The following is a 16,760-nucleotide window of genomic DNA, read 5'->3' on the forward strand; positions in this document are numbered from 1 at the left end:
CCTGCCGCCCCACTCGGATTGTTCTGAAGCAAATCCCAGATGCCATTTTAGAATAGCATTGTTTGTGTGTTTGTTTAATTGATTTTGGAGAGAAAGGAAGGGAGAGAGAGAAACATCGATTAGTAGCCTCCTGTACGTACCCCAACCAGGGATCGAATCCACTGTGCCCTGACGGAATCAAATCCGTGACCCTTCAGTGCACAGGACAGCGCTCCCACCGACAGCCACACCGGCCAGGGCTAGAATGGTGTTACGGGAGGGGATGGGAGTCACTCATCCTGTGGTTAGCGGACTCGTGAAAGGCTTTGATTAAAAACGCTTGTGTGACATGCTGGCTCTTCCTGCCTGTGGTGTCCCTGACGAAGGGCCACAGCAGTGCGGCCGTGTGTGCCCGTGCTGCACGTATTGCTGGGACAGTTGGGTGAGCCCGTCTGCTCTCTCCCTGCCAGGCTCGGTTCAAACGGCTCGCGCTCCATCCAGCCTGACCCTCTGGAGCAGGAGGACGCAGGAGGCGGGGGCCTGCTGCACTTGCACTTACTGCCGTCCTCCCAGGCTGTGCAGTCACTTGCCCGGCCCACAGTGTTGGGTAGTGACACTGAAGGGACACGGAAAAGGCTCTGATTACTGGCTTTTGGGTTTGGTTTTCAATTTAGAGAAAAAAATAATGAAGGTCCTCAGAAACAGCAAGGTGAAGTTTTACAAAACACATGCTTCATCTTATTTTTTGTCAGGAGCTTCGGGATCCCTGTCAGGTGAAGGAATGACTGCCCAGCTTGCAGGTGAGGGGCCCCAGAGACATGGGGGTTTCCACACCTGTAACCCAGGAGGGACTCCCCACCCCGAGCCTCGGCCCCGCCACACCCCCTGGTCTGAGCTTGTGCGGTCAGGGCTGCAGGCTGTGAAGTGGCAAATGGCCACAGCCGTGCTCGAGATGTTTTTTCTAATTTCCTAACGTGGCATCAATTCTCGGAAAGAATCGGTGTGCCGCCCCAGAAGGAGCTGCCCTTTGGGGCCCGGTCCTGTCCCCCGGCCGCAGGCTCCCTTTCTGTGACACAAGAGGCTGAGTCACTCCCTTGGTTGTACACGAAGCAGAGGAAGCAGACTGAGACTCGCTGCCCTTAAACGAAAAAGGTTTACTGAGGTTTTGAAAGGAGGCGGCATTTTTCCCTGAGTGGCTTTTCTGACTCAAGGTCCCACGGGGCCTCTGCCCTTCCCCCGAGACAGTCATGCTGCCCAGTCAGAGGAGGCATTCAGGGCACCCGAGGGACACCGCTGTGCCCCCCCCCCCCCACGCCTGCCCCCTCCCCCTCGGCAGCACTGACGCACTTTGTCCACAGGACACGCCCGCTGGTAGCCTGCGGTGGCTGTGGCCTCAGGGCGCCCCAAGTGTCTGCTGAAGTCAGAACATGTAATGCTTAGAGGAGACAAGATAGACAAAACCTACCCTGGAACGCAGAACATTAAATATGGCTCCACCTGTATAAGTTAATTACACAACTTATCGATCACACAGAATCCCAGCAACTGACATTAGTAAGCGATTTGGGATCCAAACCCAGAGCAAAAAGGACACGAAGGCCAGTACTGTTCGGTGCTTAGATGTGGGGATGGGGTGCCACTGCCCCAGTGCTGGGCATTCAGTTACAGGGGCCGCAGTGTGCTCACGCCACGCTCTTCCCAGCCCCCGGGAAGCTGGCTCCACGTGTAACTTGCGGGTCCCGTGTGGCCAGAGGGATGGTCCGTGGGACATGCAGGTGCCCCTCCCGTGAGTAGCGTGGTGGGTCCAGAAGTCCAGCTGCTCCGGCGAGGTGACGGGTGGGAGACGGTAACTATTCCTGTGAGCGGTGGTTCCTTGGCCCCTCGGCGAAGATGAACGTGGCTGGCTACAGGAAAGGGCGTGCTTTGGCTGGCACTTCGTCCCCTCGGCACGACTGGTTTCAAGAGGGGAGGGGCGCACAGTGGGGTCAGCGTTCCGCTGCCCTCCCGGGCTGAGGAGAGAGCCACCCATCAAGCTGAGTCTCTTCCCAGAGCTCCCACTTTTCCTTTGAAACCCTGACTGTGCTCTCTGGTCCTGGCCAAGGCCTGGGTACGTCCGACCTGTCTTCACGTCTCTCTCCAGCCCGACTTCCCTACTCCCGCACAGGTGCCCACTTCATATGTTCCCCTGCGTGGGCCTCTCCAATCAACAGGCCCAGAAATAAACTGGCCTTGCCCACAAAACCCGCTCTGCCCGTAGCTCCCAGATCTTAGGCAACACCCTGCAATCCTGTTCTACGCCTCTCCCTCGCACCCACACGCAGGGCACCCCACCAAGGGCACCAGCGAGTCCTACGGACTCCGCAAACATTCAGTATCTGCCTCTCCCGCTGCCTCCCTGGGCCAAGGCGGCATCTTTTGTCTGGACTCCTAACTCACTGGCCTCCCTGTTCCCACTGCCGCCCCCTGTAGAGCCGTCCCTCGGTTTCCTCAGAGGATGATTCCAGGATGGCGCCCCCAGCTCCACCAGATACCCACACCGGAGGATGCTGAAGCCCCTTATGTGAGTGGTGTCTTTGCAGGGTGTGCCTACACATCATTAGCATGGGTTCAGTGTACTGCTCAGTGCGGCAAATTCAAGTTTTGCTTTTTGGAACTTTCTGAGATTCACCCCGCCCCCCCCCCCAATATTTTCCATCTGAGGTTGGCTGAATCCATGGGTTCAGAGGGCTGACTGTATTCATTTTGCTACTCAGTAGCCAGCGATCCTTTAGAAATATCAAGTCACTCTTGTGTTTCAACCCTTCCCATGTTCCCTCTTCCCACCCCCAAATCTCGGAAAGAACCCAGGTGCTGGCCCTCCGTGACTGGCCTCCTCCTTCCTCCACGTCCACGCTCCCCCGCCCCCCCCCCCCCCCTGCTGCTGTCAGAGCCTCTGAGCATGCCTCTGCTAGTCCCTCTGCTGGTGTCCTTCCCGGGAGGGTGAGGAGGGGCCTCCAAATGGCTTCCCTGGCTCCCCTACTGAACTGCCCACCTTACTGCCCGTCTCTTCCCTCCCGGGTTCGCCTCCACAGGACTTACCACCATGCAGTAGGCTGGACTTCCCCTCGGCTCTCTCTCTTATCTCACGGGATCTGCTGTACCTCTCCCACCACAATGTCAAGGCATTTTGTGTGTTGTTTACCACTGTGTTCCCAGCACCCAAGGCAGGCCTTGCCTCTGGCAGGTGTGGTGAAGACTAAGGGAACGAGTGAACTGTGGGCCTTTGCCTGTTGGGCTCAAACTTGTGTGGCTGGCTCCGGACCTGCCCAGCCCGCCCCCCACTGAGAGGACTGTGGGTGGACCCCCCCGCCACACACACACACACACACACACACACACACTTATTCTAAGTGTGACCTTGGGCAAATGGCTTAGTGCCAGATGCCTTTGAGGTGACAAGTGATGGTGTGTGTGTGAGCACTTGACTCCGTGCTGGCCAGCAAAGTGGCTGCTTAACACAATTCAGCCACTACTGCCGTCAGCGCCATCATCTCCCAGCCCTGCCCTGTGCCCCTGAGGCCAACACTGGCCCAGCCCCGCTGGGCTCATGCTTTATGTGCAGTGTCTTGTCTAAGACGCAGGTCCCACCGGCTCCATGTTGCAAGTGAGGGCGCAGACCTGGGGAGGCTGTCACTGCCCCAAGGTTGCAGGGACCCACCCAGAGCCCACTTCACCCAACAACTAACTCACCACCTTCCCTGCCTGACAACCTCGTGCTTGCCATGAATCTCACCTCACCAAGCCTGCCTTGGGAGTCAGGGGCAGGGTGGGCGGGGACTGCTCAGGAGGCCCAACACCCTGCAGAGCCACCCCATTTCCGCACCCATGGGTGCTACCCCTTGGCCCTCACCACAGCTCCTCCAGCCCGAGCTCCCACCTTTTCCCAGGGGATGGGGCCCTCTGGTCAGTGAGGCCACCACCCTGCACCAGGGCAGCTGTACCTTCTCCCAGGTCTGCCCTAGGCTTCCGTGGCGGCCACGTCCCCATTTACATAATCGGGCTCTCCATCTTCATCCTCATCGGGGATTCCCGCAGGGGAGAGAGGTGCTTCTCTTGGGACTTGCCCTGTGGACCGGCAGGCGAACGGTCAGTGGTTCACACGGGCACACCCAGACCTGTTCCTGGAGCCAGAACGCCCACCCAGGGCTCGAGCCCCCCGAAGCCACACGCAGCCTGAAGGAAAGGCTGCCCTGGACGAGTGTCTGTCCTGGTTCTGGGATTTGCCAGATTTTTGTTTGTCTGCCCGGGAAGTGGGGTCAGTGGGGCTCCATCCACGCAGGTGAAGGCAGTCTGCGCAGGAGGCCCCGACCTCAGGAGGCCGTGGTCAAGGCCAGTGCAGCCGCCAATGTGCTGCCGCCTTCAGCTTCTCTGAAATTAGCTGACCTTCTGCAAGGGAGTACCCCGCCCCCCCAGCCTGGCCCTCTCTGGCCAGGCCCCCCTGACTCCCACTACCCTTTCCCCCATCCTCCCCGGCCAGGCCCCCCTAACTCCCACTACCCTTCCCCCCATCCTCCCCGGCCAGGCCCCCCTGACTCCCACTACCCTTCCCCCCATCCTCCCCGGCCAGACCCCCCTGACTCCCACTACCCTTCCCCCCATCCTCCCCGGCCAGGCCCCCCTGAGCCCGCTGAAGCTGTCCACTCAGGAGCCCCTGCTCTGGCCACATACCTACGACCTTTCTGGACTCCCGCCACTTGTGGATGGAAGCAGAGTTCTGATAATCCTCATCGCCTGCAGGGAGAGAACCGGGGAGAGGGCCTGCAGGGAGGAAGGGGAAGCCACCACGACTGGTCCTCAGGCCATCGCGCTGCCACGGCCCCTCCAGAGAGGCCTCTCGTGCCCCTGTGTGGGCAGCCCCTCGGGTTGGAAGGGCTCCCCATAGAGCATGCCCACTGAGGCCCAGGATGATGGGGCCTCCTCCCAGGACAGGGGGCAGTGCTTGACCCAAAGCCATTGAGGTGTCTGTGAACTTTCGGGTTTCAAGGAGGGCTATGCCTCTGTGGGAACTTCAGATCTCACCAGTCCCTGCCCAGCTCCGGGCTGGTAGCCTCACCTGAGTCGGGCTCTTTCTGCTTGCAGATGAGCACGTTCTCGTAGGAGTTAGCATCCTCGTCATCTGCTGCGGAGAAGGGAGAGGGGAGAGGGGACAGGGAAGAGGGAAGAGGGGACAGGGGAGAGGGAAGGGGGAGAGGAGAGAAGGGAGAGGGGGTAGGGGAGTGGGGACAGGGGACAGAGGAGAGGGGGGAGGGGAGAGGGGAGAGGGGACAGGGGACAGAGGAGAGGGGGGAGGGGAGAGGGGACAGGGGACAGAGGAGAGGGGGGAGGGGAGAGGGGAGAGGGGACAGGGAAGAGGGAAGAGGGGACAGGGGAGAGGGAAGAGGGGAGAGGAGAGAAGGGAGAGGGGAGAGGGGAGAGGGGACAGGGGACAGGGGACAGGGGACAGAGGAGAGAGGAGAGGGGAGAGGGGAGAGGGGAGAGGACTTCATTATAGTGGGCCCTGTCCATCAAGCCTGGCTCTTCCTCTCTCCTTCTGTCCCCCCCACCCCCGCTCCTGTGGCAGATGACCTGTCCTGCTAAGCCCCCAGTCTTCTGGGTCCCCCAGGGCCTCGAACATTTTCCTGGACAAGCTTCTTAATGCGCACTGGCCTGGCTCAGCAGCTGCCACTCTGAGCTCCTTCTCTGTTCTCCAAGTTTACCCCTAATGCACTGGGGAGGGGAGGTCAGGGGAGGGGCTGCATTCAGGCCCAGGATGGGTATTTGGATGGAGGGAGGCCCATCTCTCTCAGGCAGTGAGAGCCACTGGGGGCCCAGGAGAGACAGCAGCCAGGTCGAAGCTTACCTGGAAGCAGACCCTTCAGTGGGGTCTTTGTCCAGGGGCTTAGACTGCGTGTGGCCTACAGAGCATGCCCCCCGCCCCCAACTGGAAGCTCAGCTCTAACAACTCACCCACCATCCACTTACATCAGAAGGGCTCTGAGAAACGAGGCCCCACCCCAATTTGGAAGCTGCAGGGGGATGAAGAGGACCCACTCCCTGCCCAGCGGTGCCTCACTCCCCACCCCAGCATGGCCCGGGCAGGAGCACTGCCCGCCCTCGGTCCTCAGTTTCTCTTTCTGTAAAGCAAGGGTGTTGAGGGCCTAGAGTTGCAGCATCCGTCAGCCAGTCTGCGCCATCCTGGGCCGTCCTCTGAGGCCCCATATGTGCCCAGCCCGGGATGGGACCTGGATGACGAGGGACCCGGCAATCCCGCTCTTGCTTGCTTGCCCCTGTGGCCCACCCCTGACTCCCACACATCTCTTCTCTCCTCTGCACCTGGGCTCCTGCCCGAGGTGCCAGCTCCCTCATCTGCCCCTCACCCCCCAACCGATCCACACCAAGGCTCAGGCTCCTCCTCCGAGTCCTCCCAAATGCCTCGGTCCCACCATGCTTCTCCTCCCTAGCCCCTCCTTCCTCTCTGCCTCACCTCCCTGCTGCTTCTGGGACCGCTCCCAGTTGAAATACTCCATGATGGGGTCTCTGGCAAGAAAACACAAACACAACACCAGTGGCTGGGCAGGCCCGTGTTGCTGGGGGGCGGGGGGGGGGGAGCTTCATGGGTGCAGTGAGGCAAGGACTGCTTCAGCCATCACTCCCCCAGGGGCCCATGGGGGCTGGGCCAGGGTCTCCCCCATCCCCCCATCCCACTTCCCTGGGCCCCGGAGCCATCCTGGGGCTGAGGGGGAGACAGCCTGGCACTAGCGCCTTGCCATGTGACCCAGACAGGTCTCCACCTGCCCTGGGCCTCAGCCTGCCCGTCTGAGGGAGGAGCTATCCGAGGGCCCTTCCTCTCCGGCAGCGGCTCCAGGTGCCCCTGTGAGGTGTCTGACTGGGCGATGCGGGATGGTCCCTCCACACAGGCCCTTCTGAGCAGGACCATGTCCCCATGGCCCTGCCACTGTCCCCACACCCTCCGAGCCCCTGAAGGGGAACAACGCTACCGAGCGCCTGCCTGGCCTGGCGGGGGTCCGAGGGCAGGAGGCCTTCCTGAGCACGGGAGTCCAGGCAGGGCTGGGAGAAGGCCACTCACATGTAGGAGGCATCTGATCCGTGTCTGCGTCCTGCAGGAGGAGGCGGGATTAGGCCCACGCTCCTGGAGGGGGCCCCCACTGCAGCCCCAACCCCGGAGCCCACCTACCTTTGCTGAAGTTCAGGTACCTTGGTGATGCAGAATCTGGAAGGAAGGCCAAGGGTTTCTTACCTTCACACCTTTGCACCTACCTGCTCGTTCCCCTCCCCCACTAGGCCAATCCCCTCAGGCCCCCCAGCCTGGCGTATATGTCTCCTGCAAAGGCCTCCCTGTCAGGCCTGGCTGCCCTGCCTCGCCTCCCCCACACCTCCCCTGCACGCGTGCACAGTACCTGTCCCACCAGGTAGTCACCTGTCTCAGTCCCACCTCACCCCTGCCCCGCACCGGTGTATGAGGCTCACTCACCCTCGAGGCTGGGGGAGAACTGCAGCAGCTTATCCTTCCTGCAAGGGAGGGGTGCAGTGAGGCAAGGACTGAGGGAGGGGCTGAGGAGGAGCCACGGGGGCTGGAGGTGGGAGGGGGATGGCTCTAAGGCAGCCGTTCTCAACCTGTGGGTCGCGACCCCTTTGGCGGTCGAACGATCCTTTCACAGGCGTCGCCTAGGACCATCCTGCATATCAGATATTTACATGACGATTCATAACAGTAGCAACATTACAGTTATGAAGTAGCCACGAAAATAATTTTATGGTTGTGTCACAACACGAGGAACTGTATTTAAAGGGCCAGAAGGTTGAGAACCACTGCTCTAGGGTTTTGGGGGATTTGAAGGCCACTGGATGGAGGGAGGCCCTTCTCTGTCAGGCACTGGAACTCTGAGGTCTGAGGAGGAAGTAAGGTCTTGGCCTGGGCTCAGCCAGGTGGGGACCCCAGCGTCCTCCTCATCACTTCCTGTGGGGGCTGTGACCCCTCTGGGTCCAGGCCAAGGGGCTCATTCCTACCTTGTTGGTGCCAGGTCAGAGGCTGTGTCCATCAGGGGCCTGGCCACTGCAAAGGATGAGGGGGTGTTAGCTGGACCCCAATGCCAGCTTTCCAGTGTAGCTCCCTCACCCCTTCACCCTACCAGGTTGGGCATGGCCACCCCTTCAGGACGAAGGGAGTTTGATATGTCCTCCCTCCCCCCCATCCCTGAGCCCAGCCCCTGGACCCTTCTGTTTGGGACTCACAGGAATAGGTCCCGGTCACTGCAAAGCTCTGTTGATTCTCTTGCCTGGAAACACAGGGACTGTTTTGAGCTAGGGCCTGGCCCCCCACAGCCCAAGGGACAGGGAGACAGGAGAGAGGGACAGAGGGGGACAAGGAACAGAGAGGAGGCACATAGTAGGGCAAGGGTGAGGAGAAGGAGCTGCCTGCCACCCCTCCAGGTGTCAGAGCCAGAGCCCTGCCCACTGGGTGCCCACCCTTTTAACATGGCCCTGGCCTAGAGTCAGCTGCCGAAAGACCCATTTCTCAACATGGGGTACCCAGGAACCCCCAGAGATGGCCAGGAGGGTCTGTGGGCAGGCATCTAGTCATTGTCCAGTGTCCCTTCTTCCTTTGAAGCACAACCCTGACTTTTGTGTAGCCAGCAGCAGGCCCACCTAAAAGACTGTATATCACGGCCTCCCTTGCACCTACTTGTGGCCACGTGATAAAGCTCTGGTCAGTGAAATGCAAGCCATGGTTGTTGGGAGTTCCGGGAAAGCTCCTTAAAGGACTCACTGGCAACTGGGCACAGCCTTTTCGTCCTTCTCCTTCATTCTAACTACGACCTGGATGCAGAGATAAGGGCTGGAGCCCTCGCTGCCATTTTGGACCATGAAGTGCCTTTGAGAATGGAAGCGACCACGAAGGATGGTGAACAGATCAGCTAATCATTACAGCGTTTTGGCGTCTCCCCTGGATTAATATGGGTGCCTGGCCCAGCCTTCTAGGAGCTCCTGGGGTGCTGGGGGTCGGGGTGACGTGATTTAGGGAGGATGCTCTATCCAAATCCGCAGGAGAGAACCAGGCATGGCTTCCGGAGGAAGTGGTGCAGGAGCTGGGCCTGGCACACCGTAGGCTGGACCCCAAGCTCTCCTCCCACCTCCTCCCACCGTTTCCCCACCCCTACACGGGGAGGTTTAGTCTACAGTCTAAGATCAGTTAGGGGCCTTGAGTGGGCAGGGGCTGCGGGGTGGGGGGAGCGGAGAGGGGAGGTTCTGAGGAGGCCTGCCTGGGGGCAGGGGCGTAGGGGCACCAGGCAGCCCAGCCCACTCCTGGTGGAGGCAGTGGGCTAGCGATCTAGACAGCCAAGTGGCCAAAGATGGCTGGAGAGATCCAGTCCTGCCCCCGGGGTGGGCCTGGACGGGGAAATTCTATTTTCAAGTCTCATTGTGGTTTTTCAGTTGCAAAAGGAAATGAGAAAGGGCGTGTGTGCCCATCTGTGCGTGAGTAGCCACCCGAGTGTGCATACAGTGCTGCATGTGTGAGAAGTGCACGCCTGAGCAAGTGTGCAAGGAGCGTGTGGGGGTGCGTGGGCGTTCACGCGCAGGCCCTCCATCTAGTCACCCGCCTGCTCAACGTCAGGATGCCAATGGCCGCTGCCCCCTGCCTGGGGCTGTCCGAGGGTGGCGCCCTGGTTTGCAAGGTCTCGCACAGCTTACCCTCCCAGCACTCACAGAGCGGCCCGCCTGCCCTCCAAGTGCCTGGAGCTCCATCTCCCAGCCCCACCACTCCACTGGGCTCTCTGACCCCATTGCATCTCTGCCCCACCTCCCTCCTTCCTGCTGCACAGGAACCCCCACTTCCAGCTCTTCTGTGGCCCCCTTGGTCCTTGGAACGAAGGCTAAGGCCTCTCCCACAGTCAAGGCCTCATCCAGCTCATTTTCCCCGAGACACACGGTACCTGCCACCTCATCCCTGCAAGACAGTGTCCACCCGGTCCTATGTCAGCGACTGCCCACACTGTTCTCTCTCCCTCTAGAATATCCCCTTTGGCCTCTTTTTCTCTTGAAATCTTTCCCACCGAATGCAGACTGGTGCAGCCACTGTGGAGAACAGTATGGCGCTTCCTCAAAAAACGAAAAATGGAACCCCCATTTGACCCAGTGATCCCACTTCTAGGAATATATCCCAAGAAGCCAGAAACACCAATCAGAAAGGATATATGCGCCCCTATGTTCATAGCAGCACAATTCACCATAGCTAAGATCTGGAAACAGCCTAAGTGCCCATCAGCAGATGAGTGGATTAAAAAACTGTGGTACATCTATACAATGGAATACTACGCTGAGATAAAAAAGAAGGAACTATTGCCTTCTGCAACAGCTTGGATGGAACTGGAGAGCATTATGCTAAGTGAAATAAGCCAGTCAGAGAAAGATAAATACCACATGATCTCACTCATTTGTGGATTATAGAGAACAACATAGACTGATGAACAAGGACAGATCCAAAGACAGAGAAACAGCAATCAGACTATTAATCCCCAGAGGGAAAATAGGGGAGGGTGGGGGTAAGGGGGAGAGATCAACCAAAGGACTTGTATGCATGCATATAGGTCTAACCAATGGACATGGACAACAGGGGGATGAGAGCATGAGTGGTGGTGGGAGGGGGGGCGGGGGAGGTGGAGGATGGGGGTTATTGGGGGGGATGAGGACACATTTGTAATTCCTTAACTAATAAAGAATTTAAAGATTAAAAAAAAAGAATGTAAAAAAATCAATCTAAATAAATGAAGATTTAAATTACAAAAAGAAAAAAATCTTTCCCACCTCCTCTATCAGGCCTTCCTTAATCCCCCCAGGCACATGCCCACATCCTCCCTGGCTCCTTTAGCATTTTCCAAGGGAGATGTAGACACAGCTCACATTTTGCTCTGTGCCCAGTGTCTGCCCCACACCCCCACCCCTCATGGCACCAAGAGGCCGAATTCCTCCGTGGACACCCACCCCCACCCGCACAGCAGGCTGCCTGGGCTGGGTTCACGGGGGTCTCTGTCTGCAGATGCTCTTGGGCAGCCCCTCCTCCTGAGGCCCTGACTGGGCTGGGGCAGGGCCTGGGCAGCCCTGGGTGCCCCCCCTCCTTATCCGGCTGCTCGGGACCCACCGGAGCCCAGCCTGGAGGAGGTGCGAGGAAAGGGGTGAGGCACAGCATGCCGGATGCCTGAGGGGGTGCCCACACCCAGGCACACAGTCACTGGGCCGGGGACACTGAGGCACTCACAGGTTCCTCTGCTCATAAATTTTCTCCGGTCGCTTCGCACCTGCAAAAACGGACCGGATTAGCAAGCATCCAGAGCCAGGGTGGAACTGACACCCAAGGCCCCCTCATCCTGCCTGCCTGTGCCCTGTCCTAGGACAGGACACGGGGGCCTGCCGATCACTGAGGGCCACCGGACATGGACTTGGTGTCTCTCACTACTTATTTAGGAGAGCGGAGCGTAGACAAGGTGGACGCCCCAGGCAGGCAGCCAGCCCAGCCTTTCCTCCCTTGTCCAGAGCAAACCCCTGCCCCAGACATGCCCCTTGACCCAGCAAACCCAAAGCCCCCCAGTGAACCAGGCTGATGGTGTTCAGGTGCAGTTTGGGGCCAGCCCTTGGGGGAGTCACCCCCATCCTGTGAGGCTTATCTGACAGCCTCTTCCAAACACAGCCAGGCCTGGCCTGTGAGAGTTGCTGGGTAGACTGTCCTCTCCTCCATTGTGCCCATGAGCTTCCCTCCCCAACCCCTCCCCATCATACTCCAACCCCTCCCTGGCATAATCCCGCCTTTACCTGAGCGGGAGCAGCGAACACACAGGCTGGCCACCGCGCCCAGCAGCAGCAGGAAGGCCACCCCGGGCCACAGCAGCTCCGTCTCTGCACTCATGTCGGCTCCTGTGCACTTTTCCTGCAACGCTGCCACGTGAACCAGGGTGGGAGGGCGAGGGGGCTACCCCTTCAGGAGCCCGCCCAGCCCCACACTCTCAGGCTTCTTACCCCCACTGGCCCCTGCCAGCCTCACAGCTGAGTCTAGGCTGTGGAGCACCCTTCCCACCCTGCTGGAGGGCCAGGGCAGGACCACACCTATTCCTCTGTCTGACCCCAGACCTGGACTCGTGACCCCCCAAGGCCAGGATCAACACATGGTAAGTGCTGGAAGGTTCTGGGGACCCACCAGGCAGCACCATGTGCGTATCCACACTCCTGCATACACCCTCGCTTAATCCACACAATTGCCCTTTGAGGGAGGGGCTTGCTCCATTTCACAGATAAAGAAACGGAGGCCAGACATCTCCCAATTGCTACGTCAGTGGTTCTCAACCTGTGGGTCGCGACCCTTTTGGCGGTCGAACGACCCTTTCACAGGGGTCGCCTAAGACCATCCTGCATATCAGATATTTACATGACGATTCATAACAGTAGCAACATTACAGTTATGAAGTAGCAACGAAAATAATTTTATGGTTGGGTCACAACATGAGGAACTGTATTTAAAGGGCCAGAAGGGTGAGAACCACTGTGCTAAGTGGAAAGACAGGATTCAAGTTCCAGCACCAGACCCTAACTCTGGCTTTGCCCACTGCATCCCCTCCCTCCGATAAGTCCAGCTTTACTCCCCAAGCCCGGAGTCTGTGGACCCTTCAGCATGGGACCTCCCAGCAGCCCTCACCCAACCGTGGGCACTTCTCCACCCCATCCATGGCCTCCCGGAGGAGCCGGGGGCAGGATTTCCATTCATTAAAAATCCATGCACCCAGGTTCCTCCTGCCCTGGGAGCTGGGAGGAGGGAGATCAGGGAAGGCTTCTTGGAGGAGGTGGGCTGACGAGCTTGGGAGAAGCGAACTCAGAGAGACCTGGTGTATGGCCCACGGTGGCTAGTGGTGGGATGTGGGGCTGGAGGAGAGAGGCTACAGGGCAAGGAGGCCCTGAATCCCTGCCTGCTGGCTGCTGTCTTAGTGGCTGGTCCCAGCCACAGCCTCAGGGCCACACTCTGACTGTCTGATCTTGGTGATCAAATCTGCACACCAGGGTCTGGTGAAGGCAAGCTCAGCTCCCTTGAGGGGGTTTCCAAGGAGAATCATTGAAACTATCAAGAGACTCAGCCATCTCGAAATAGCCGGGACCAGCTGAGGGCAGCAGGGGCTGTCTGAGGGGCCGGTGCCCCAGGTGCACGGAGCCTCCGCACCGAGCGCCCACTCTGTGCACACCTGTGCATCCTGCATCAGGCACCTGGGAGGAGGGCTTCCCCCTCTTTACAGCTGGGGGGGCGGGTGAGGCTTAGGGAGAAGACGGACCCACCTTCTGCTTCGGGCTCCCCTGAGGCCTGGTGCCCCTGGCTGTCCCCTCACTTCTTTGAGCTCCCGAATCTGGGGCAAAGCCAGCAAGACAGCTCCACGCAGTGCGGAGCCTCGTCAGGGGCCCGCCCCAGAGAAGCCACCGCTCCTTCCCCAGACGCGGAGTTTCGAGTGAGTCAGTGGGAACACGGGAATTCCAAAATCTCGCCACAGGGCAGCCTCCAGGTGGGGAGAAGGACTGGCCCCCGTCACACCCGATGCTGTTTGAGGGGATCCGCTCCCCTCCTCTCGGGGGCTGGGCACTGCCCTCCTGGTCTGCACAGCTTGCCCTGCCTCCTGAGTCCCCTCGGGCTGCTGGAAGTTGGGAACACCTGCCTTAGAGGGAGGCCTCCTGGGGTCAACTCCTGTCTGTGCCTCAGTATCTCTTGGCCTCAGTTTTCTCATCTGTAAAATGGGGGTCAATCACATCCAGCCAGGCTCACGGCTGGGGCTCCCTTAAGAGAAGCGCACGGAGGGCCTTATTTCTGGCCGGCTAGTTTGGACAGCTCTCTCAGGCTCCGGGTCCTCGATAACGTCGTCCTTTGGTTAGCACCGTGACTCTGTGTACCGAAAGGAGACTTGGGCACAGACACACGGCTGGGTCGCACACATGCCCCCTGCGAGAGCTGGGACAGGAGCCCACCACCGGCCACCCCCAGGGGCTGTTTAAGACTCCAGACGTGAGCTGGCACGTGGAGCCCCGGGACATGACCTGCTGACCTCTGGGGAAGGGTGGCCTCCGCCCCAGAGGACCCTGACTATCGGAGAGCCCTTTTGCTTCCGGAGGTGAAGCACCCTCAGGGGTGGCCCTGGTCCATCTCCACCCCCTGGCCCTGGGGGAGGCTGGGGAGGAGAATGCGAATTCTGCCAGGAACAAAAATTGAATCCCAGTGTCCCGGGCCTTTGGTTGCCCCTTTGTTAAGTGGGGGAAGAAGGACACTCTTCCTGGGTTTGTCACATGAGACCTGGCATCGAGATGAGGCATGGAAGGTGCTGGGGCAGGTGGGGCACAGCTGGCCGTGACTGTCACGACTGGCCATCACCTGGCTCCCGGGGCAGGGGCAGCTGCCGCCTGTTGGGGCCAGAGCTGCCTTTGGGTCTGGGAGCACGTCTCTCCAGAGCCTTCTCTGCCTGCTCCCCACACAGGCAGGCCCGAGCCTCCCTCCCCTGCCTGACGTGGGCCTTGTGCTGGGACCTGAGAGGGGCTGGGAGGGGAAGAGAGCACGGCTCTTGCCCCAGCCCCAGCTAGCTGGCGCAGACACCCACAGCATCACGCGGAGACACCAGGCCCAGAGGGAAGCACTCTGTCCGGGCTCGCACCGCTGGCCAGTCGCGGCAGCAGGACCAAAGCCCGGGGCACGCTGCCTATGAAGGCCACGCTCCTTTATCTTTTTCTTATATTTTTAAGAATCATGAAATACATTTTAAAAATAGACTAATTTGAGTAAAACTCCTATGCCCTCTCGCGTCACTTCCCACCCATGTTCCGAGAGCAGATGGGGCGGGGAGGGTGGGGGGAGAGAGGCCCCAAGAAGCCAGGCAGGGCTGGGTGGGGTGGGAGGGCGGCTGTTACAGCCCGTGGCTCTGCAGGCCAAAATAGCACAAAGGGAAGTGGGCAGTTTTCATATGAACAAGGTCTGCAGCAAGCTGTGTGGGAAAGCCCTCAGGGCTGCGCGGTGTGGGCCTCGCGTCTGAGCCTCCCGCCAGAGAGGCCCTGGGGGGTGATCCTGCCCATTCCCCGGCACCTGTCCTGCTGTTGATGGGGGGACCGAGGCCCACCAGGGCTGCAGGGCAGGCTGGGGGTGGAGAGAGAGGCCCTGGTCTCAGCCCCCAAAAGGCTTCAGCCACTGGGCTCTGCTCTGGGGTCTGTTTCGTTTTCCCCAGTAACTTGGCCTTCAGATGAGGCCGTCCCAGGGGCTTCTAACAGAGGCTCTCAGTGCTCAGGTGACTGGTGCAGGGCCTGGGCAGCCCTTGTCCCAGGGCAGGAGTGGAGGGTGGCGAAGGCCAGGGCCACCTGTTGACAGAGTTGGGCACAGGGAGGTCTCCGGGGCTTCCATCTCAGACCCCGGCAGGGAGCTGGCCGGCCGGGCTGGGGCCTGGGTGGGGCGGCAGGGACAGATGCCTCCGTCTGGCCTGGGGCAGGGCCTAGGCACGCTTGCCTGTAGAGTCTCACCATTCTCCCGTGCGTAGCCCCGTGTCTGAGATATCACAGTTCCATTTTATAGATGAAGAAACCTAAGCTCGTGGGCATGGACCGGGGGCCGCTGTCCTGGCCCCTCACGGTCTCTGGAAGTGAGGGGCCCACCCTGGAGGCCTCCTAGGACTGCAGACCCGGCTGGGAAAGGTGAGGGCAGGGAAGTGGCTGAAGGCCCAGAACCAGGCTGCCTCTCTGAGTGCCGCAGGGTCCAGGGGGAAGGGCTCCCTAGTCAGGGCCACCAGGGCAGGAGCGGGGCCAAAGGAAGGGGTGTCCGGCATCCTGACCTCTTCCCACTTCCCCCAGCAGGCCGCCAAGGGCTCCGGAGAGGCCACTCCAACCCCCACGGTGTCGGAGGTCGGGGGCAGCCTCCGGACCCCTGCCCCCAGGGCCAGGCTCCAGGTGCTCCGGGAAAGGCTTACCTGAGAGTTGAGGGCTCTTCACTGCGGCCACCTCATCTTGAGCCCACACACCTGCAGGAGCTGACGCCAACACCACAGATACTTGTGGGCAGCAAGCAAGGCGGCAGGCTTCCTGTCAGCCACTGAATCATCCCTCACACATCCGCTGCCCTGCCGGACAGGCTCTGGTGTGAACAGAGAGACACATGCACGAGAGAGAGAGAGAGAGAGAGAGAGAGAGAGAGAGAGAGAGAGAGAACAGAAAGCTATGGACACACACGCTAAGCACACACGTGTAAACACAAGTCACACAGAGAGTAAGAGACGCAGAGGGGCAGGGAGGAAGAATGAAATGGAAGTGCACACGCGGACACACACAGGCAGCGGCAGCAGGAAGACGTGGAGAAGCACACGCTAAAGAACACAAATGCACACTAACACCAAAACACGCACACACACCCAGACACACTCAGACACGCACACACACCCGGACACACTCAGACACGCACACACACTCAGACACGCACACACACCCGGACACACGCACACACACCCGGACACGCACACACACCCGGACACGCACACACACCCGGACACGCACACACACTCAGACACACTCAGACACTCACACACACCCGGACACACTCAGACACACTCAGACACGCACACACACCCGGACACGCACACACACTCAGACACACTCAGACACGCACACACACCCGGACACACTCAGACACACTCAGACACGCACACACACCCGGACACACTCAGACACGCACACACACTCAGACACGCACACAC

General features: G+C 59.9%; 1 protein-coding gene across 1 annotated transcript; it reads right to left on the reverse strand.

Moving 5' to 3' along the window:
- Positions 1-1,378: 1,378 nt before the first annotated feature.
- Positions 1,379-16,402, reverse strand: LAT2 (linker for activation of T cells family member 2). The gene is made up of 13 exons (XM_059693442.1): positions 15,981-16,402; positions 11,824-11,938; positions 11,273-11,312; positions 8,251-8,294; positions 8,026-8,071; positions 7,490-7,527; positions 7,193-7,228; positions 7,085-7,115; positions 6,482-6,534; positions 5,072-5,137; positions 4,687-4,749; positions 3,960-4,083; positions 1,379-1,988 (listed from the first exon to the last, which is right to left on the reverse strand). The coding sequence occupies exons 2-12, from the start codon at positions 11,915-11,917 to the stop codon at positions 3,977-3,979; spliced, it is 618 nt and encodes a 205-aa protein (XP_059549425.1). The 5' UTR covers positions 11,918-11,938; positions 15,981-16,402; the 3' UTR covers positions 1,379-1,988; positions 3,960-3,976.
- Between the last annotated feature and the right edge of the window lie 358 nt (positions 16,403-16,760).

Source organism: Myotis daubentonii, chromosome 4 (assembly GCF_963259705.1).
Source record: "Myotis daubentonii chromosome 4, mMyoDau2.1, whole genome shotgun sequence".
Classification (NCBI taxonomy): Eukaryota; Metazoa; Chordata; class Mammalia; order Chiroptera; family Vespertilionidae; genus Myotis; species Myotis daubentonii.